The sequence below is a fragment of the Crocuta crocuta genome, unplaced genomic scaffold (assembly GCF_008692635.1).
Source record: "Crocuta crocuta isolate KB4526 unplaced genomic scaffold, BGI_CrCroc_1.0 scaffold41, whole genome shotgun sequence".
NCBI classification, from domain to species: domain Eukaryota; kingdom Metazoa; phylum Chordata; class Mammalia; order Carnivora; family Hyaenidae; genus Crocuta; species Crocuta crocuta.
Genome location: NW_027529428.1, coordinates 11,373,262 through 11,395,803, shown reverse-complemented (window position 1 = coordinate 11,395,803; position 22,542 = coordinate 11,373,262). Strand labels below are relative to the sequence as shown.

At 41.4% G+C, this 22,542-nt stretch overlaps 1 protein-coding gene and 1 long non-coding RNA gene across 7 annotated transcripts in view; one reads left to right on the top strand and one right to left on the bottom strand.

Annotated features, from left to right (window-relative positions):
• PIP5K1B (phosphatidylinositol-4-phosphate 5-kinase type 1 beta) overlaps positions 1-10,791 on the top strand; it is a 307,134-nt gene extending 296,343 nt beyond the window's left edge. For all 4 annotated transcript variants that reach the window (XM_077759415.1, XM_077759417.1, XM_077759416.1 and 1 more), the window contains one exon: positions 10,068-10,791. In XM_077759415.1, the coding sequence (XP_077615541.1) occupies positions 10,068-10,070 (3 nt within the window). In that variant the 3' untranslated portion in view covers positions 10,071-10,791. The remainder of the gene's footprint in view (positions 1-10,067) is intronic.
• The window catches only part of LOC144227701 (uncharacterized), a 53,066-nt gene that overhangs the window by 5,266 nt on the left and 25,258 nt on the right, over positions 1-22,542 (bottom strand). The gene's annotated exons all lie outside the window — the stretch shown is intronic.

The window sequence follows — 22,542 nt, the reverse complement described above, 5'->3', positions numbered from 1 at the left end:
TGCTGCCAGCACCTCAGATTTCAACAGACATTCTGCCACATTGGGCACAACATGGTAGTTTTCATCCCAACTGGACATGCCCTTCAAGAACATTCCACATTTTACGTTCTGCCTCTCAGGTTCTTGGGAAGAGGCCTACAGTCCCGGGTTCTTAGCAGAGTGTTTTCACCTCTGAAAGTGTCCAGGTAGGCAGGTTGGACCATAGCTTCTCTAAGGTTCCTTCCATCGGAGAGGCCATAGTGGTGTCGTTTCACCTGGTCACGCACTATGTCCTCGTTTCTGTAACACTAGCCTGAACTATCCCTCCAGAATATGGTGCACTTTTGTATTCCTGCAGCCTTTGGACAAAGAGAAAGCCCCCCCTCCAGTCAGTCTTCAAGTGATTGTGCCTTGGGACCTAACCCCCATCGTGAGGTAGGCGGGAATACAATTAAATATAAATATAGAGCCTCAGCTAAGAAAAGGGGGTGGGGGAGACTCTAAGCTCCCCAGAGTCCAACGGTGGCTGTTTCGTGTTTGAAATTCAGGGAGTTCTGAGAAATCAATCTAGTGAACCCAGAGCTGGAGGGGAGTCCAGAGCCAAGGGTGAGGCATTATAAACCCTTTATGCGCATGTGTGTGGGCATGCTGGCTGCTCTGGCTACCGTCAGGCAGGACTAATTATTGGGCTCTCATGGCAACAGAAGGAACATCAGCCAGAAGGAGAACAGAAAATAGAAAGGAAACAGAGCAGGGCTGAGGTAAACAGAATTCAGAAATTGCTGAAGAAATGGGGGCTCGGTGCAGAAAAAGGGAATACAGGGTTATTACCTATGTTAGCCTGGAAAGAACCAAATCAAATGAGTCCTTTCCTCACCTATGGTGGATGAGTATTTCAGTTTGAAACCAAACCGCGGTTGTATTTGGAAACCATACAGGGAAAGATCCTACTTAGGTGGGGCCCTTGGGCTATACCCCGAGGTAGATGTAGTTACAAAAGAGCATCACCCCGAGGGCTCATGGAATGTGGAGACTTCATGCACCATTTAGTGCTGTTCATATTGGCCAGCCTGTGAAGCTTTGCCTGGCCACCACATTCCAGCTCCTACAAAAATATTTTTGGCCACATACATTTTCTAAATGTAGGTTTAAAGACTTCACAAAATGACAGTAAGGACATACCTATCAATAATTACTTTGGAGCCTTTAGGCCATTTACATTTAATCAAAAAACATAAGGTAGCAGTATGCATAAAAAATTCAAGAGGATCTCTGTGTTGCCTACAGGGTACTTCAGAGCTACAGATACATATAGACCAAGTGGAGGGGTGGGAAAAAACCAATATATCAATACCTAAGATGGACTTTAAAAGAAAGACTGTAAGAAGAGACAAAGAAGCGCATTGCCATGATGATAAAGGAATCAATCCCACAGAATGTAACAGTTGTAAACATCTACGCACCTAACATTAGAATGCTAAGTAAGTAAAGCCGATATTAACAGACCTAAAGGGAGACATTTACAAGGGACTTGAACACCCCACTCACACCAATGGATAGATTATCCAGGCAGAAAATCAGTATGGAAACAGTGTCTTTAAAGAATACATTAGACCAGATGTATCTAAATATATACAGAACATCCCATCCAAAAGCATCTGAATCCACATTTTTTTTCAAGTTCACAGGGAACGTTCTCCAGCACAGATCACATGTTAGGCCACAATGCAAGTCTTTAAATAAACTTAAAAAGACTGAAAGAAACACAAAATACATGGAGGGTCAACTGCATGATACTAAACAGCCAGTGGGTCAACAAAGAAATCAAAGAGGAAATCAAAATACATGGAGACAAATGAAACTAAAAACAACAGTCCAAAGTCTTTGGGACACAGCTAAAGCTTTTACAAGAGGAAAATTAATACTGATACTTTTCTCAAGGAAAAATACCTCAAAAAAAATCTGAAGGTACCTGGGTGGCTCAGGCAGTGAAGTGTCCAACTCTTGATTTCAGCTCAGGTCATGAACTCACATTAGTGAGATTGAGCCCCCCCATCCGGCCCATGCTGACAGCACAGAGGCTGCTTGGGATTCTCTCTCTCTCTCTCTCTCTCCCTCCCTCTGCTGGCCCACACACTCCATTAAAATAAACAAACATTAAAAAATAAATCTGACCTTATTTGAAAGGAACTAGAAAATTAACAAACCAAGGATGTCTACAACAAGGAGATAATATCAGGGCAAAATAAATGAAAAAAGACTAAAAACACAAAAGATGAAGCCAAGAGCTGGTTCTTTGAAAAGATAAATGAAAATGATAAACATTTATCCAGACTTACCAAGAAAAAAAAGGACTCAAGATCAGAAACAAAAGAGAACAAGAACACCACAGAAATACAAAAGATTCTAAGAGTACTATGAAAAATTCTATGCCAACAAATTACACAACCTGGAAAAAATGGACAAATTTCTAGAAACAGTCTTGCAAAACTGAATCTGAAAAAGTAGGAAATCTGAACAGACTGATAACTAACTGGGTTTCATTGCTGGTAATCAAAAAACTCCCCCAAGAAAGTCCAGGACCAGACAGCTTCACTGGCAAATTCTACCAAATGTTTAAAGAAGACTTAATACTTATTCTCCTCAAACTAGATTTAAAAAAGAAAAAAAAAATAGAAGAGGAAGGAAAGCTTCCAAATACATTCTACAAGACCAGCATTACCCTGATACCAAAACCAGACAAAGATACTACCCCCTGCCCCCCAAAAAAGCCTAAAGGCCAGGTATCTCTAACATAGATGCAAAAATCTTCAACAACATATTAGCAAACCAAATTTAGCAATACAGTAAATGATCATTCACCACAATCAAATGGGATTTATTCCTGGGCTACAAGGATGGTTCAATATTTGTAAATCCGTCAACATGATAAATCACATTAACAAAGGATAAAAATCCTATCATCTCAGTAGATGCAGGAAAAACCTTTCACAAACTTGACAGCCATTCTTGATTAAAAATTCATGTTTAGAGAGAACATACTTCAACTGAATATAGAGCATATAGAGGAAACCCAAGGCTAACATCCTGCTCAATAGTGAAAAACAGAACTTTTCCACATTAGGAGTAGACAATGAAGTCTACTCTCACCACTTTTATTCAACATGGTAGCAGAGGTTGTAGCCACAGCAAACAAACAAGAAAGAAAACCATCCAAATTGGTAAGAAAGTAGCAAAACTATCTGTAGATCACAGATATTTATCAGGTGTAGACAACACTAAGATTCTATCAAAAAAACTATTAGAATAAGTGATATCAGTAAAGCTGCAGGACACAAAATCAATAGACATCAGTTGAGTTTCTATACAAGAATAACAAAGTAGCATAAAGAGAAATTCATAATCCCATTTACAGCTGCACAAAAATTGATAAAATACCTAGGAATAATTTTAACCAAGGAGGTAAAAGACCTGTATTCTGCAAACTATAGAACGTTGATAAGAAAAATTGAAGATGACACAAACAAATGGAAATATAGTCCATGCCCATGGATTGGAAGAATTAAGACTTAAAATGTCCGGTTGGTTGAGCATCTGACTTCGGCTCAGGTCATGATCTCGCTGTTTGTGGATTCAAGCCCCGCATCAGGCTCTGTGCTGACAGCTCAGAGCCTGGAGCCTGCTTCAGATTCTGTATCTCCTCCTCTCTCTGACCCTCTCCTGCTCATGCTGTCTGTCTGTCTCTCTCTCTCGGAAATAAAACATTAAAAAAAATTTTTTTTTACATGTCCATACTACCCAAAGCAATCTCCAAGTTCAGTACAATACCTATAAAAACACCAATATGGGGCGCCTGGGTGGCTCAGTCGGTTGAGCGTCCGATTTTAGCTCACGTCATGATCTCACCGTTCGTGGGTTCAAGCCCTGCGTCGGGCTGTGTGCTGACAGCCAGCTCAGAGCCTGGAGCCTATTTCAGATTCAGTGTCTCTCCCTCCCTCTGACCCTCCCCTGCTCACGCTGTCTCTTTTTCTCTCTCAGAAATAAGTAAAACATTAGAAAAAGATTTTTTTAAAAAACACAGCATTTTTCACAGAAGTAGGACAGGTAATACTAATATTTATAAGGACGCACAAAAGACCCCAAATACCCTAAATATTCTTAAGGAAGAACAAAACTGGAGATATCACAATCCTAGATGTTAAGATATATTACAAAGCTACAGAAATGAAAACAGTGTAGGATTATCATAAAAACAGACACACAAATCACCGGAACCAAATAGCCCAGAAATAAACCTATGCATTTATCGTCAATCTCTGACAAAGGAAGCAAGAATATACAATGAGGAAAAGACCATCTGTTTGATCACTGGTGCTGGGAAAACTGGACAGCTACAGCAAAAGAATGAAATTGGGCCACTATCTCACACCATACACAAAAAGTAACTCAGAATGGAATAAAGACCAAAATATGAGACATAAAACCATTAAATCCCTAAAAGAAAAATAATTTCTTTGACATCTGCTGTCGAAACCTTTTTCTAGGTAGGCCCCTCAGGCAAGGGAAACAAAAGCCAAAGGAAACTACTGGGACTACATTAAGATAAAAAGCTTCTGCACAACGAAGCAGACCATCAACAAAACGAAAAGGCGACCTACTGAATGAGAGAAGATATTTCCAGTGGATACATCCCATAAGGGGTTAATCTCCAAAATACATAGAGAACTTGTGCCACACACACACAATCTGATTTCAAAATGAGAGGATAAAAAAAAATGGGAAGAGGATGATCTGAGTATACATTTTTCCAGAGACGGCATACCTATGCCCACAGACACAGAAAAGATATCCCACATCACTCATCATCTGGGAAATGCAAATCAACACCACAGCAGGTTATCACTTCCCACTTGTTAGAATGCCTAGAGTCAAAAAGCCAAGAAGTAAGTGTTGGTGAGGATGTGGAGAAAAAGGAAACCTCATACACCATTGGTGGGAATGTAGATTGGTGCAGCCATTATGGACAACACTACGGAGGTTTCTCAAAAAGTTAACAATAGAAATACCTTCTGATCCAGTAATCGCACTACTGGGTACTGACCCAGAGAAAATGAAAACACTAATTCCAAAAGATCTCTGCACCCTTGTATTGCAGCTCTAGTTACAATAGCCAAGATACGGAAGCACCCCAAAGATGGGGGTGTGTAGCACTCAGCTATAGAAAAAAAGCATGAGATCTGGCCACGTGCCACAACATGGATGGCCCGAAAGTCAAGTCAAAGACAACTACCACCTGATTTCACTTGTATGTGGAATCTAAAAAAACAACACAAAATGAAACAAAAGAAACAGATTCCAGAAATACAGAGAACAAACTGAACCAACAAAGGGAAAGATGGCGGGGGCCGGGGGCCAATGCAAGGGAAAGGGAGTTGGCAGATCTAGGCTCTCAGTTAAGGAATGATTAAGTCACGGGAAGCTAAGATACAGCAGAGAATCTGGTCAGTGGTATTGTACTAGCACTTTGTGGAGACAGATGGTCACTACATGTGCGGTGGGCATAGACTAACAGACTCGTCAAATCACTGTTTTTGGTCTGTTACATCTACAGTGTAACATTGTACGTCAACTACACTTCAATAAAAAAGTTAACATTTCAGAAAAACATTAGATTAAGGATGTGTGTTTCTTAGGCAAAAAGTTTGGGTGGGGGGGCAGGGGAGGAAAGGCAGGCTAAGGCTCGAAAAGAGACCTCAGAAATGAAAGGTCTGTCTCATCTTTGATGCCCTCTGCACATGGCTCTGAGAAGTGAACTTAAAACTCTCCCCCATTGGGAAGCCCACCCCAGAGTGCTCCACTGTCAGGGTCGCCCCCGGGGTGTCTGGCTTCCCCACCACTGCAGTCCAACCTTCGAAAAGGCTTCTCGGTTAGTTAGCAAACAGACTGCTTTTGATTTGCTCTTTTATTTCTCTGTGTGTGTGCTTTAAATAATTTTCATTACGAAAAAGCATTGCCGTCTTTGACCACAAGTGTGCATTATTTTATAGTTTCTGACATTGAATTAAGTACTTAAGTGGAAATAAAGATGCATTTGTCACACACTCAGACATAAAAAAAACACTAGGGATGAGACCGCAGAAGTACAAATCTTGAGTTATGATGGGTTTGTGCCCCGCTAAACCCATCCTAAGGTGAAAACATCATAAATGCAAAGGGCGTGTAAGACACCCAAGCTCTTGAACATCATGGCTTAGCCTAGCCTGCCTCAAAGTGCCTGTGATACTTACATGAGCCTACAGTTGAGCAAAATCATCTAACACCAAGCTTATTTTATAAGGTGTGATTTATCGAAAACTGAACTGAAAGAGCAGAAAGGTTGTAGGGGTACAGAATAGTCATGTGGGTACCATGATCACGTGGTTGTCCGTGCCCAGCATCCTACGCGAGGATCATACCACGTATCCCTAGCCCAGGGAATGATCAAAGATCAGAATTCAAACCCAAGCTCCTGCTAAGTGTCTACCACTTTGGCACGGTCATCAAGTCAAAAAAAAGTGAGACCATCCTTACCTTGGGGCTGCCTGTACCTAAATACTCTTTTTTTTTTTTTATTGTTTATTTCTGAGAGAGAGAGACAGCGTGAGCAGGGGAGGGTCAGAGAGAGAGGGAGACACAGAATCTGAAGAAGGCTCCAGGCTGTGAGCTAGCTGTCAGCACAGAGCCCGATGCGGGGCTCGAACCCACGAACCATGAGATCATGACCTGAGCCAAAGTCAGACGCTTAACCGACTGAGCCACCCAGGCGCCCCTAAATACTCTTACTTTTAATGACAGCTTTTTTCACACCTGTACCTTCAGGTCTCAGAATTTAAAATACCACGTGTTCTCCAAGTACCACCTGCACAGGAAGAACCTGTGGCATTGCTGCACACACGCAGCAGTTCAGGGGGGTGACAGCTCAGACCGTGTTGTCTACCTGTCATCCCTTCGCTGAGATCTGGCTGGATTCTCTTGCCAAAACACCAGTTTGCATTTCTGTTCCCAAAGCCTCAAGCCAGGGCTGGTTGAATTTCAGGGCACCTCAAAAGTTGCTGGTCTTTTGGGCAATAATACAGTGAAAATCCCACTTTGTTGGGGGGGGGAAGGGAGGGGCGGAGCTGGAGCTACCGAGTTTGAAAGAAACTTAAAACCCAAATTTAAAAGAAACTTCTACAGCACCCTCAATTTAAAAAGAAACTAGGTGAGTATAAAATATTTTTCATTGTTTTTAATAGTAAGGAAAGTAGATCATTATTTTAATTTTTATTTTTGAGAGAGAGAGAAGAGGGAGCGGCAGAGAGAGAGGGAGACGTGGAATCCAAAGCAGGCTCCAGGCTCTGGGCTGTCAGCACAGAGCCTCATGCGGGGCTTAAAACCCACGAACCATGAGATTGTGACCTGCGCTGAAGTTGGACGCTTCACCGACTGAGCTACCCCAGTGGCCCTAGACAGCATATTAGATTATTAAGTCTCCTTTGTTTACTAAATTCTCAGTGTAATTAAATTTGAGAGACACCCAAATACTACTTTTTTTCAAATAGTGATTTTAGGTACAGGAACTATTTACAATAAATTTGTTAACCGTATTTAATAAAATCGTTTGGTTTGAACACAACTCTGGGATGTGTTGACACAGCCCACCATGACTGCCCAAGTCCCCTCAGCTGGCGTGAGCATGTCCGGTGCATTCTGGATTCTTCCTCAGCTCTGCCCAGAGACTGATCAGCCTCAGGCCTCAGTGACACTATCTCAGGGACAGCATCCACCCCTCCTTCAGTGAGGACTTTCTTCCTTCCCTGTGGTCAGAATACACTTCCAGGTCAAAGCTAAACCGGGGCGCCTGGGGGGCTCAGTCAGTTGAGCATCTGACTTCAGCTCAGGTCATGATTTCATGGTTCGTGGGTTCGAGCCCTGCGTTGGGCTCTGTGCTGACAGCCAGCTCAGAGCCTGGAGCCTGTTTCAGATTCTGTTATCTCCTTCTCTCTCTGACCCTTCCCTGTTCATGCGGTCTCTCTCTGAGAAATTTTTTTTAAAAAATTGTTTTTAAAAGCGAAACTGCTTTCCATGAGTTTGTCCTGGTTCTGGTCTTAGAGCCAGTTAGTCTTACTCATTGGTCTTCACCAGATGGGAAATGGGACTCTCGTCCCTGGGGAAGGTCATGCTGGTCAGGGTGCCCCATGGGAAGAGACTGAGGGGAGTCAGACTTTTAGTACTCTACTGCACACATTCTGATACTCTAACCCCTACCCTGAGGACCCATGCCGTCTGTGCCACTACTGCTGAGGACATGTTCCTAGGACTGAACCAGTACCCAACTCTCCCTTCCCCATGGCCGGCCTTCAGCAACTGGAAGACCACTTTCCTGCCCCATCTCCGGGTCTCTGCTAGACCAAAATGCCCAGGTTTTTAACCGTGGTCATGGGATCTTGGGTTTGGAGCCCTTCCGTGTTGGGTCACCTCAGGCATGGCTCGGTCCAACTGGGTCATGGCCTTCGCCAAGTTTATCATTAGAAACCAGGCACAGACGTCCAGCTGTGATCTAGAGAACACGAACAGAACGGTCACCTTCTTGAGGATTTTGTTTTTGAAGACAGCAAGACTGATAAAGCCGATGGCCAGGATCGTGTCACTTTATGTGGACTTTTTTATGTCCCTCATTGGTGATGCGCCACACGAAGGGACCTGACTGAGCCTGAATAAAGTCCACTGGACAGACTTCTGTCCTGGGAATGTGGGCAGCTTCCACTCTGCCCACCGCTGCGGCTCAGGACACCAGACCCCCGGGCTGTTTTTGGAGAATGATTTGAGTATTAATTAGAGCAGGTTGTACATTGAGGCAGGCGAATCCTAACTTAGATTAATTAGAAACAAAATGGAAACTACTAAGAATTTGAACTCCCAATAGCTTCAATTACCTGATAAAATACTCCTTTTTAAACAGAATCTTTGACATTGTCTCTTAATAATTTTCAAAATCGTTTCAAACGTTGTATTTCCTTTTTCAGCCTCCAAATGAAGGTGTTGGGCCACACATTCCAACAGCCCCAACCTTCTCAACTATCTTGAGGACACAAGCACATGCCTGGCACTGAATGGCCCAGATTTAATTTGTGTACATGGTGTGTGAATGTGTACCCACACTCACACACTGTATTTCCCCAAAGAAAAGCTTCTCCCTTCCAACTACCCTATATGGTAGGATTTAGGACTCCCATTTTACAGAAGGTGCAGAGAAGGTTAAGTAGGGTTGCCTAGGTGGTTCTGTAGGTTAGGCGTCCCAACTCTTTTGATTTCAAGTCAGGTCATGGTCTCACAGTTCGTGAGTTCAAGCCCTGCATCGGGCTCTGCACTGATGGTGCAGAGCCTGCTTATGATCCTCTCTCTCCCACTCAGGCTCTTTCTCAAAAGAAGTTAGTTAATTTTTTTAAAAAAGCTATTTGCATAACATCCTGTAGCTCTAGTCATTAGGAAATCAGTAGGTTTCATGTGCTATGTCTGCCTCTAAAAACTGAACACGGTACGGCCTTCCCGTGTAGATCTTGGTGTAACAGTCATAGATGGAACCGGCAGTCTGTGACCCGAAGTGGTTACTATTTTAGGTTAAATGGTTGCTGGATGTATTTTGACCCCCCTGTCACGAGGATGGTGTTTGAAAATGAACACGGCATTCATGAGTCACGACCATGTTCAAGTTGTTCTGATGGGCTTCAGGCCTGCGGTAAGAGACCCGCCCAAAGCCCTGCCCACTTGGAGGTCGGGGATGGACCTTGGCCAGCACGGTTTGCTTCCGAGGCTCAGCACGGTGCTGTCGCGGGAACTTGATACACCTTGGTGTAATTACGGACTATAGGTCTACCAGAGAAGCGAATGCTTTGGTCATCATCACAGAAGGACCCCGAGCCTAATGCCCCCTGACTTCTACCTGCACATTTCCCGGGCACAAGGCTTGGGCGTAATCATGACCTTGTGTTCCCTTTCCTGAGGAGCAGTTAAAAACCATTGCCAAAACTTAGTCTTACAGCTGCTTTCTTTCTTTTTTACCTCCCCAGTAAGTGAAAATGGTGACCACTCCACAGTTGGAGAAGAGAAGTTTCTCCACTCTGGAATTACCCAGAGGAACTTGGCTGACCCGCATGGCACACAAGAAATAATCAACTGGATTTAGGAGTTTGCCAGGTGTCAGGGGAACCTTGTTCCATAGGCCGATCAGCAGACGTGATGTGAAAAACATCACCCTATTCTATCATTTGCCGTTGCTTGCTGAACTGTGAAGAACTGCATGAACTATATTTAAGCTGCTTTCTAGACCATTGCCAATCACCATTTTGGATTTGGAAGTGCTATTTTCCTATTGACACTTGCATTATTTCATTTTGCATGCATCCAATGATTATACATGAGCAACATATGTAATCTTTTTTTTAATCCATCCATGCAAAATGGTAACTAAAGTATAAATTCTGTTCTTTTTTGCAAAATTATAATCATAGCCCATGTCATTAAAAGTTTAAATTGGTTTCATATAAAGATCAGTGTAATAGGTCTGCATATACTTTATAGAAAACTGGCTTCTATAAAGATTTTTTCACTGTTTACTAGTGAAATGAGAAAAGCAAAGCTATTTATAAAAGGCCTTATGTCGTGTATATACGTTGTCTTTGAAATATTTGTGATTTAGTTTATTGCTTGTAAAAGAGAAATTATATAATTTATTTAGTAAATACTATTGTAAACTATAGTTTTATTGAGAGAAATAAAATATTTTGTTCTCAACTGTGGTGGTACATTAATTCTCATGGTTTATAGTCTTTACATTTCTTTTATTAGTTAAAAACACCTAGGACACCTGGGTGGCTCAGTTGGTTAAATGTCTGACTTTGGCCCAGGTCATGATCTCAGGGTTCCTGAGTTTGAGCCCCACATCAGGGTGTGTGCTGACAGCTCAGAGCCTGGAGCCTGCTTCACAGTGTCTCCCTCTCTCTCTCTCTCTCTCTCTGCCCCTCCCCCCTTGCTCAGGACTGAGAGACTCTTGCTCAGTCTCTCTCTCTCTCTCAAAAATAAACCTTAAAAAATGTTTTTAAAAAAAGGTAAACTAGATATTTCTCCATTTTTAGATATTCAGGGATCCTAAATTGCTCATGGTGGAAGCAGAGAAAATTTTCTGGATCCTGAGAAAAGATACAGTAGCAGGTTCTGTTCAACTTCAGAGAATTTCTCAAAATGTCCTGGTGGATTAGTCAGCTTGTGCTACTACTACCTCAGTGGGTAACAAATAATCCTCACATCTCTCTGGATAGGGGACCCAGATCAGCCCCCATCTAGAACCTACGACTTGTATAGCAGAAGAAATAATACGTGGAGTGGAAACGGGCAATGGGAGCTCATAAAGCTTCTGCTTAGATGGGGCTTACGTTCTCCTGAATGTGAACTTCTCATGTCTCACTGGCCAAAGCAAGGAAGATGGGAAGGACTGATGTCAGAGGAGTGCGAAGTCTCCTTCTCACCAAGGAATTGACTCAGCAAAGAGGGACAGTGAATATTTTAAGCAATTATTGCATCTATTCCATCTCATAGGTTTCCCCAGCAGCAGAGACTTAACGATGGAGGAAAACACTGGAAAGCAAAATGACAAAGGCCACAGAAACACATTCCTAATGATTAAGATGCTCATGTAAAATACTTCAAGTTCAAGCAAAAGATTCTTAAAGGCAAACACAGTATTAAGTTTCGTAAATACCATCTAAAGCCATGGTTACTCAATGTAAGTAATAATTTTTACCTGCAGAGTTGGTGCTGGGCATCTGTGGGATTGGGATTTCAACATGGAATTCTAGTGAAGTCAATTACTGAGGACTCTTTCCTCCCTTTCCCTAATATTCCTGTGCTAACAAATTCTCTCACTACAGAGGCTTACCTAGCTCAAATCCCACTCTTCCCCCCTCCAATGTGTAAATCTACCCACATCTCATCTATAGACCCTTTCATGTGCCTTCCCCTGGTGGGATCCATGCCTCTCCATCAGTGCCCTTAAATTAACTTCTTATGACTTCTCTCATCCTGGATTCATTTTGCCACTTCTTGTGCTTCATATTAATGGGATCACATAGCATGTACTCTATCTGGCTTTTTGTTGCTGCTGTTCAACACTACATAAAATCCATTTCCTTGTGTGTCGTAGAGGCTCCTTCGTTTTCACTACTGAGTAGCGTTCCATTGTGTGAATTCCATGATTTTCTACACTCCTGCTGCCTGGAATTTAAGTAGCTCCCAGTTTAAGACTATAAATAAGCCTGCACGTTGGAAAATGGAGGACAAGACCTCCTAGACCTCTGCCTCCACACAGCTCCTAGATGCAGACAATTTCGACTTCTAGCACCTCTACTGGATATGGAAGAATGTTCCGTGAGGAATATCACTATCAGGAAGTAGATGGTCTTCCTCTAATTTGCCTAGGAGAGCCCAAGATTATGCCGGACCCTCAGGCATGACAACAATACTTTCTTTTACTCTCCCAACTGTGGCAATCGGACCACTACAATGCAGTTACTTTACCAACCAAGGGAGAAAGTTGAAAGATACTAACATTGGCGATTCCCCAGCAGCTGACTCAGCCAGGGTGGCCTACAGTGAATTTCAGCTACCACGATTTCCCCCACCGCCAGTGCTCCTAGCATTTACTCCCCGCTCTTAATGCAGGCAGCTAAGGATCACAAAACATCTAAGGAAGTTCTCTAAAACGAAACTGAAATATACCCACAGAAAATTGAAGACTGGGAGAAACGAACTATAAGAGGCAAATCTGGGGTGCTGGCTGGCTCAGTCAGTCGAATATGCAACTCTTGATCTTGGGGTTGTGACTTTGGGCCCCAAACAGAGTATGGAGATTCCTTGAAAATCTTAAAAAAAAAAAAAAAAAAGCAAACTTTGAGACAAAAATTAGGTAACAAATTATACGAATGATATATAAGATCAGGACGCTGTTACAAAAACGAGCATTCAGAAAACATCAAAGAGCTCGTGGTAAGTAAAAGCAAAATAGCAGAAATTAGTAACTAAGAGAATGACTAGGGCACTGCCTGGTTCAGTCACAGACTATCTGAGTCTTGACCTCAGGGTCATGAATTCAAGCCCCATTGGGCACAGAGCTTACAAACAAGCAAACAAAAGTAATGTAGCCTTTTAAAAAAAGTGATTAGAAGATTGAGGAGATATCCAAACAATTTTTTAAAAGGGGAAAAACGATTTGAACATTCTACAGACTATACCACCAGATCACATATCCAATAGTAATTCCACAAAAAGAGAGACCATGGAGGTAAAGAAACCTTCAAATAATTTAAGAAAATTTCTTCAAACTAAAAAACATGAGTTTCTAGATTCAAAGGGAATGAATGCCCAGAAAAATGGATGAAAATGAACCTGACCATGCAATTTCAAGCCACCAGGAATGACCATGAGCGTCTGGAGACTTTCAGAAATTAAAATTAATTTTGTATAAAGCTCAAGGGTCAGAACTGAATCAAAGTTACCAAAAGCATCACTGGAAGCTAGAAACTAATGGAGCCTTCAAAATTCTGAGAGAAACTTCTTTCTAATCTATAATTCTATACCCTGTATGTAACTTAGGTTTCTCTAGAGAAATAGGAGAGACATAGACATAGGCAGTAGATTTAAGAAACTGGCTCATGTGATTGTGAGAAAAGGCCAATGTCAAATTCAAACGGCAGGTTAGCAGGCTGGATACTAAGGCAGGAGGTGATAGAACAGTTGTGAGGCTCATTTCTTCTTTTCTAGAAAACAGTTTTTCCTCAAAGGCCATCTATTGATTGGATGAGGCCCACCCATAGTGTGAAGGGTAATTTTCTCTACTCAAGGTCAATGATTTATGGTACTATGTTAAGTAAAATAAGTCAGAGAAAGACAAATCCCATATGATTTCACTCATGTGGATTTTAAGAAACAAAACAGATGAACATAAGGGAGGGATGGGGAGAAAGGAAGGAAAACTGTAGAAGTCTCTTAATGATAGAGAACAAACAGAGTGGTTGGAGGGAAGGTGGCTGAGAATGGGCTAAATGGATGATGAGCTTTAAGGAGGGCACTTTGTTGTGATGAGCACTGGAGTTTCAATTAGGTGATGAATCACTAAATTCTACTCCTGAAACCAATATTATGCTGTATGTTAACTAGAATTTAAATAAAAACATATCAAAATAAATTACTATTTAAACAGAGGCAACTAACTATGCACCTACAACCACATCCCCTAAATAGTTTTTCAGCAATACCTACATCAGCGTTTGATTAAATAACCGGGTACTCTGCCCTAGGCAAGTTGGTATGTAAAATTAATGACGACCTCATCAAGATAAAAAACTTCTGCACAGCAAAGGAAATGACAAAACTAAAAAGCAGCCTATGGAATGGCAGAAGATACTAGCAAATGATATATCAGATAAAGGATTGGTATCCATAACCTATAAAGAACTTCTCAAACTCAACCCCCAAAAAACAAATAATTCAGTGAAGAAATGGGCAAAAGACATGAACGCTTTTCCAAAGAAGACATCCAGATGGCTACCAGACATGTGACAAGATGCTCAACATCACTCATCATCAGGGAAATACGAATCAAAATCACACTGAGATACCACCTCACACCTGTCAGAATGGCTAAAATTAGTAACTCAAGAAACATGTTGGCGAGGATATGGAGAAAGGGGAACCCTTTTGCACTGTTGATGGGAATGAAAACTGGTGCAGCCCCTCTGGAGAATAGTGTAGAGGTTCCTCAGAAAATTAAAAATGGAACTATCCTACAAGCCAACAATTGCACTACTAGGAACTTATCCAAAGGAAACAAAAATGGTGATTCAAAGGGGCACATATACCCCAGTGTTTTTAACAGCATTATCAACAATATCCAAGCTTTGGAAAGAGCCCATATGTCCATTGACTGATGCATGGATAAAGAAGATGTTGGGAATCCTGGGTGGCTCAGTCGGTTAAGCGTCCAGCTTCAGCACAGGTCATGATCACACAGTTGGCAGGTTCGAGCCCTGCATTGGGCTCTGTTCTGACAGCTCAGAGCCTGGAGCCTGCTTCAGATTCTGTGTCCCTCTCTCTCTATTCCTCCCCTGCTCATGCTCATGCTCTCGCTCTCTCTCAAAACTAAATAAACATTTTTTTAAAAAGAGGTGGTATGTGGTGTGTGTGTGTGTGTGTATTACTCAGCAATCAAAAAGAATGAAATCTTGCCATTTGTGACAACATGAATGGAACTAGAATTGTATTATGCTAAGCAAAACAAGTCAGAGAAAGACAAATATGGTACGATTTCACTCATGTGGAATTTAAGAAACAAAACAGATGAACCTAAGGGAAGGAAAGAAAAAATAAGATAAAACCAGAGAGGGAGGCAAACCCTCAGAGACTCTTAAATACAGAGAACAAAATAAGGGTTGTTGGAAGGGAGGGGGATGGGGGGATGGGCTAAGTGGATACTGGGCAGCAAGGAGGGCACTTGTTGGGATGAGCACTGGGTGTCATATGTAAGCGATGAATCACTAAATTCTACTCCTGAAATCATGATTACAATATATGCAAACTAATTTGGATTTAAATAAAATGTTTACAAAATCAACAAAAATAATCAAGTTAATGACCACACTGTGAAAAAATAGTATGTCAGAATAGAATAAGCTATACAAAAATAACTTCCATCTTCCCTTTATCTAGAAGCTTCAAAATAAGTATTTTGCCAAGATGAGATAATGAACCAAGAGAAAGAAACCATGCAAAAAAAGACATGGGATACAGAAAATAAGACAAACAACCCTAGAGGAAGGTAAAAAGAATCCCAAAGTGAAGGTTAAAGGGAGATCCCAAGATGTCAACAATGGAGAAGATCCAAAAATCACTCAAGATTAGCTGCCAGATGGCTCCAGGCACAAGTTCTCCAACAAGGTGAAGATACCCAGGAGATTTATAAAATGAGGGTATAAAACTTTTACTCCCCATGTCCTGAAATTGATCCTGGATTGGGCGATTGGCGTTGACATTAGCAGAAAAACTGGTGAAACCTCAATAAAATTTGGAAATTAATTACCAGTGTTGTATGAAGGTTAATCTCTTAGTTTTTGGACAAATGAACCATAGCTCTAGAAGATGTTAACAGTAAGAGAAACTATGTCAAGGGTATATAAGAATTCTGCTCTATCTTTGCAAACTTTCGGTATATCTAAACTTATTCCCCCCAAAAAGTATATTAAAACTGAAAAAGAAATGGTCAAAAGAGTTAAGTAGACACATCAAAGAAACTATGTGAATGGCAAATAACCACAAGATGCTCAACACCATTAGCTATCAGGAAAATGCAAATTAAAATTATAATGACATTTCACTACCCATATATTAAAATGGCTACATTTTTCTTAATTGACAATGCTAAGTGCTGGTGAGAATGTAAAGAAATTCTAACGCTCGTATTTTGCTGGTAGGAGTGCAAAATGGTACAGCCACTATGAAAAAAATAACTTTTCAGTTTATCATAAAGTTAAACATACCTTGGAAGCTTCTGGAAGGTGGAAGCAGAGTAGGACTATAGGCTCACCTTGTCCCACAAATACAACTAGATAACTATCATCTCAGCCTAAATACCCCAGCAGTTAACCTGAAGATGGGCAAAACAAACTCGACAAGTGAAGATAGAGAGGAGGCAGTATCAAAGAAAGTAGGAGGCTGGGGGTGCCTGGGGGGCTCAGTCAGTTAAGCATCCGACTTCGACTCAGGTCATAATCTTGTAGTTCGTGGGTTCGAGCCCCGCGTTGGGCTCTGTGCTGACAGCTAGCTCAGAGCCTGGAGCCTGCTTTGGATTCTGTGTCTCCCTCTCTCTTTGACCCTCCCCTGCTTGCTCACTCTCCCTCTCTCTCTCAGAAATAAATATTAATTTTTTTTTTTTGAAAAAAAGAAAGTAGGAGGTGCAGAGAAGCAGCTCAGGAGAGAAACAGATCATGGCTGCTGTGATGAGGAGAGACCTGTGGCCACAGAGAAGGCAAGAGACAGACTAGCCCAGAGAGGAGAGCACAGGGAAAACAAATCCCCACAGCCACTGGCTTGGAAAATCAGAGGGCCTGAATTTTGTGAGTTCTTGTGACCAAAGGGGCTTCAAGCTTGGAATTTAAAGGTGAGCAGGAGTGACTAGGATACAGTCCAGAGATCCCTGCACTGCTCTGTGGGAGAGAAGGCAGCCAAACGCCCCCACATACAGCGTGGAAAGTGATCTGAAGAGCACCAGGGGCACAGAGTGGGGACATTAGTCCCTCAGCTCAGAGCCTGAGCTGCCCAGCACCATGTCACCTGCCCCTACCCCTCCACATAAGCATAGGGCCACATGTAGGAGCCAGCGCAGCACTGACACTCGCCACCTAACTTGATTACACCAAGCCCGGCCCCCCACGCCCCAGTACAACAACCCCTGCAGTCTCAAGTGCTTCAGGCCCCCACCCCACAAGACGGCCCCAAGCCCCTGCTCCCCCTGCATGCCCTGATCCGGGACTTTTACAAGGCCTTGGCTCCAGCAGCAGCGGTGATAAGTCCCATTCCACAAAGAGAACGGGGCAGACCTAGTGCAAATGCACCACATCCAGGCCGGGGCCAAACACCGCCCAGAACAGGCAAAGCGAGGCTCTGCAGACGCCTGGCCTGAAGGATAAAGGGGCCGGACACAGCCGCAGAACTCACGCAGCACACATCAGAGACACTCCTGGGAACAGGGCCCTGGGGAACAGGGGACACTACGCTGCAAGCCACCACAGGACCTCTTCTTCATAAAGCCATCACCCTCAAGAGAAGACGGTGTTGGGAAAACTGGACAGCGACAGACCACTTTCTTACACCATATACAAAAATAAACAAAATGGATGAAAGACCTAAATGTGAGACCCAAACACCATAAAAGTCCTAGAACAGAGCACGAGCAGTATTTTCTCTGACATTAGCCATAGCCACTTTCTTCTAGATAGGGTCCACTGAAGCAAGAGCAACAACAGCAAAAACTATTGAGACTACATCAAAATAAGAAGCTTCTGCACAGCATAGGAAACAATCAAGAAAACTAAAAGGCAATTAAGCACTAACATAAGCAAACTTACTGATAATAATACTGTAACTGAAGGTGACTTTAATACTCCATTTAAAGCAAAGGACAGATCATCTAAGCAGACAATCAATAAGGAAACAATGGCCTTGAATGATACACTAGACCAGATGGACTTAACAGATGTATTCAGACCTTTTCATCCCAAATCAGAATATACATTCCTCTTGAGTGCACCTGGAACATTCTCCAAAATAGATCACATACTGGGACACCAAACAGCCCTCAACAAATATCAAAGGATTGAGATCACACCATGCATGTTTTCAGATCACAATGCTAAGAAACTTGCAATCAACCACAAGAAAACATTTGGAAAGCCTCCAAATACATGGAGGTTAAAGAACATCCTACTAAAGAATGGGTCAACCAGGCAATTAAAGAAGAAATTTAAAAATATACAGAAGTGAATGGAAAGGAAACATGACAGTCCAAACCCTTTGGGATGCAGCAAAGGCACTAGTAAGAGGAAAATACACTGCAATCCAGATCTATCTCAAGAAGCAAGAAAGATCTAAAATATAGAGCCTAACCTCACACCTAAAGGACTAGAATCACAGCAGCAAAGAAAGCCCAAAGGCAGCAGAAGAGAAATAATAATGATTAGAGCAGAAATAAATAGTATAGAATCCAAAAAAACAGAACAGATGAATCTCACAGCTGGTCCTTTGAAAAAACAAACAAAATTGATAACCCCCTAGCCAGACTTCTCAAAAAGAGAGAGGACCCAAATAGATAAAATCATGAATCAAAGAGGAGAGGTAACAACCAACACCACAAAAATACAAACATTAGAGAATACTATGAAAAATTATATGCCAACAAACCGGACAATCTGAAAGAAATGGAAAAATTCCTAGACACCCACACACTACCAAAAGTCAAACAGGAATAGAAAATTTTAACAGACCCATAACTGGTGAAGAAATTGAACTGGTTATCAAAAATCTCTGGACAAATAAAGAGTCCTGGGCCAGATGGCTTCCCAGGGGAATTCTACCTGACACAAAGCAGAGTTAATACCTATTCTTCTCAAGCTGTTCCAAAAACTAGAAGTGGAAAGAGCTTCTGGACTCATTCTATGAAGCCAGCATTACCTTGATTCCCAAACCAGACAGAGACTGACTAAATAAATAAATCCCACTAAAAAGGAGAATTACAGGCCAATATCCCTGATCAACATGGATGCAAACAAGATTCTCAACAAGATACTAGCAAATAGAATTCAAAAGTATATTGCAAGAATTATTCATCATGATCAAGAGGGATTCATTCCTGGGCTGCAGGGCTGGTTCAATATTCACAAAAATCAAATAGAAGAAAAGATAAGAACCATATGAACCTGTCAATAGATGCAGTAAAAGCCTTTGCCAAAATACAGCATCCTTTCTTAATAAAAACCCTCAAGAATAGAAGATACCTATGTTCTATTACCTCAAGAATTGAGGGAACATAGCTTAACGTCATAAAAGCCGTGTATGAAAGGCCCACGGCTAATATCATCCTCAATGGGGGAAAAACAGAACTTTCCCCCTGAGATCAGGAACATGACAGGCATGTCCACTCTCACCACTGTTGTTAACCATAGCGTTAGAAGTCCTAGCCTCAGCAATCAGACAACAAAATGAAATAAAAGGCATCCAAATTGGCAAAGAAGAAGCCAAACCTTCACTTTTTGCAAATGACATGGTACTCTACATGGAAACCCTGAATGACTCCACCCAAAGTCTGCTAGAACTGATACATGCATTCAGCAAAGTTGCAGGATATAAAACCAATGTACAGAAATCGGTTGCATATTATACACCAAAAATGAAGCAGCAGAAAGAGACATCAAGAAATCGATCCTGGGGGCGNAAAAAAAAGAAATCGATCCTGTTTACAATTGCATCAAGAACCATAAAATACATAGGAATAAATCTAACCAAAGAGGTAAAAGATCTGTAGGCTGAAAACTATAGAAAACTTATGAAAGAAATTGAAGAAAACACAAAGAAACAAAAATATTCCATGTTCATGCATTGGAAGAATACTGTTACAATGTCGATACTACCCAAAGCAATCTACACATTCAATGCAATCCCAGTCAAAATAGCACCAACATTCTTCTCAAAGCTAGAACAAATAATCCTAAAATTTGTATGGAACCAGAAAAGACCCGAAATAGCCAAAATAATATTGAAAAAGACAACCAAAACTGGAGGCATCACAATCCCAGACTTTAGCCTGTACTACAAAGCTGTAATCATCAAGACAGTATGGTATTGGCACAAAAATAGAAACATAGGCCAAAAGAATAGAACAGAGAACCCAAAAATGGACCCACAAATGTATATCCAACTAATCTTCGACAAAGCAGGGAAGAGGATCCAATGGAAAAAAGACAATCTCTTTAGCAAATGGTGCTGGGAGAACTGGACAGCAACGTGCAGAATGAAACTAGACCACTTTCTCACACCATACACAAAGATAGACTCAAAATGGATGAAAGACCTAAATGTGAGACAGGAAGCCATCAAAACCCTAGAGGAGAAAGCAGGCAACAACCTTTTTGACCTCAGCCACACCATCTTCTTACTTGACATGTCTCCAAAGGCAAGGGAAATTAAAGCAAAAAATGAACTGTAGGGACCTCATTAAAACAGAAAGGATCTGCACAGCAAAGGGAACATCGACAAAACTAAAAGGCAACTGACAGAATGGGAGAAGATATATCCAAATGACATATCAAATAATCTATTAAGAACTTACCAAACTCAACACCCAAAAAACAAATAATCCAGTGAAGAAATGGGGGAAGACATGATTAGACACTTCTCCAAAGAAGACATCCAGGTGGCTAACAGACACATGAAAAGATGCTCAACATCGATCCTCATCAGGGAAATACAAATCAAAAGCACACTGAGCTACCACCTGACACGTGTCAGAGTGGCTAAAATTAAAAACTCAGGAGACAACAGAAGTTGCCAACGATGTAGAGAAATGGGAACCCTCTTGTGCTGGTGGGAATGCAGACTGGTGTAGCCACTCTCGCAAAAAGTGTGGAGGTTCCTCAAAAAGTTAAAAATAAAACTACCCTATGACCCAGCAATAGCACTACTAGGAATGTATCCAAAGGATACAGGAGTGCCGATTTGTAGGGGGCACATGGACCCCAATGTTTATAGCAGCACTATCAACAATAGCCAAATTATGGAAGAGCCCAAGTGTTCATCCACTGATGAATATGTGATATGTATATATGTATGTGTGTGTATACGCACCCACCCACCCACACACAATGGAATACTACCCAGTGATGAAAAAGAATGACATCTTGCCATTTCCAACAATGTGGATAGAAATGGAGGGTATTATGTTAAAGTCAATCAGCCAAAGACAAACATAATATGATTTCACTCATGTGGAATTTAAGACACAAAACAGACGAACCTAAGGGAAGGAAAGCAAAAATAATATGAGAGAGAGAGAAATCACAAGAGACAGAAACTGAGGGTGGCTGGCAGGGTGCTGGGTGGGAGGGGGGTCTAACAGGCTGAGGGGCATTAGGGAGGTCACCTGTTGAAATGAAAACTGGGTGTTATATGTAAGTGATGAATCACTAAGTTCTATTCCAGAAATCATTGACACTATATGTTAAACTTGGATTTAAAGTTTTTTAATGCAAAAAGAAAAGAGAGAGAGAGAGAGATCTGGGAAAACTGGATAGCTCCATGTAAAACAAGTAAACTGAATCACTTCCTAACACCATACACAAAAATAAACTCAAAATCGATCGAAGGCCTAAAAGTAAGACCTGAGATCATAAAACACCGAAAAGAAAACATAAGCAATTATCTCTTGAACACTGGCCTTAGCAACATTTTTCTAGATCTGTCTCCTCAGGGAAGGAAAATGAAAGCAAAAATAAACTATTGGGGCTACACCAAAACAAAAAGCTTTTGTACAGTAAAGGAGGCCATTTTCAAAACAAAAAGCAACCTGCTGAATGAGAGAAGATATTTGAAAATGATACATCTGTATCTAATAAGGGATTAATAATCTATATAACAAACTTATACAACTCAACACCAAAAAAATCTGATTAAAAATGGGCAGATCTGAATAGACATTTTCTCAAAGATACACATACAGATAGCCAACAGATACATGAAAAGATGCTAAGCATCACTAGTCAGTAAGGAAATGCAGACCAAAACCACAATGAGCTATCACCTCACAGTTGTGAGAAAGGTTAGAATAAAAAAGAAGTAACAAGTGTTGGTGATGCTATGGGGAAAAAAATGAACTCTCATGCACTGTTGGTAAGAATATAAATTGGTACAATCACTGTTAGAAAACACTACAGAGGTTTCTCAAAAAGT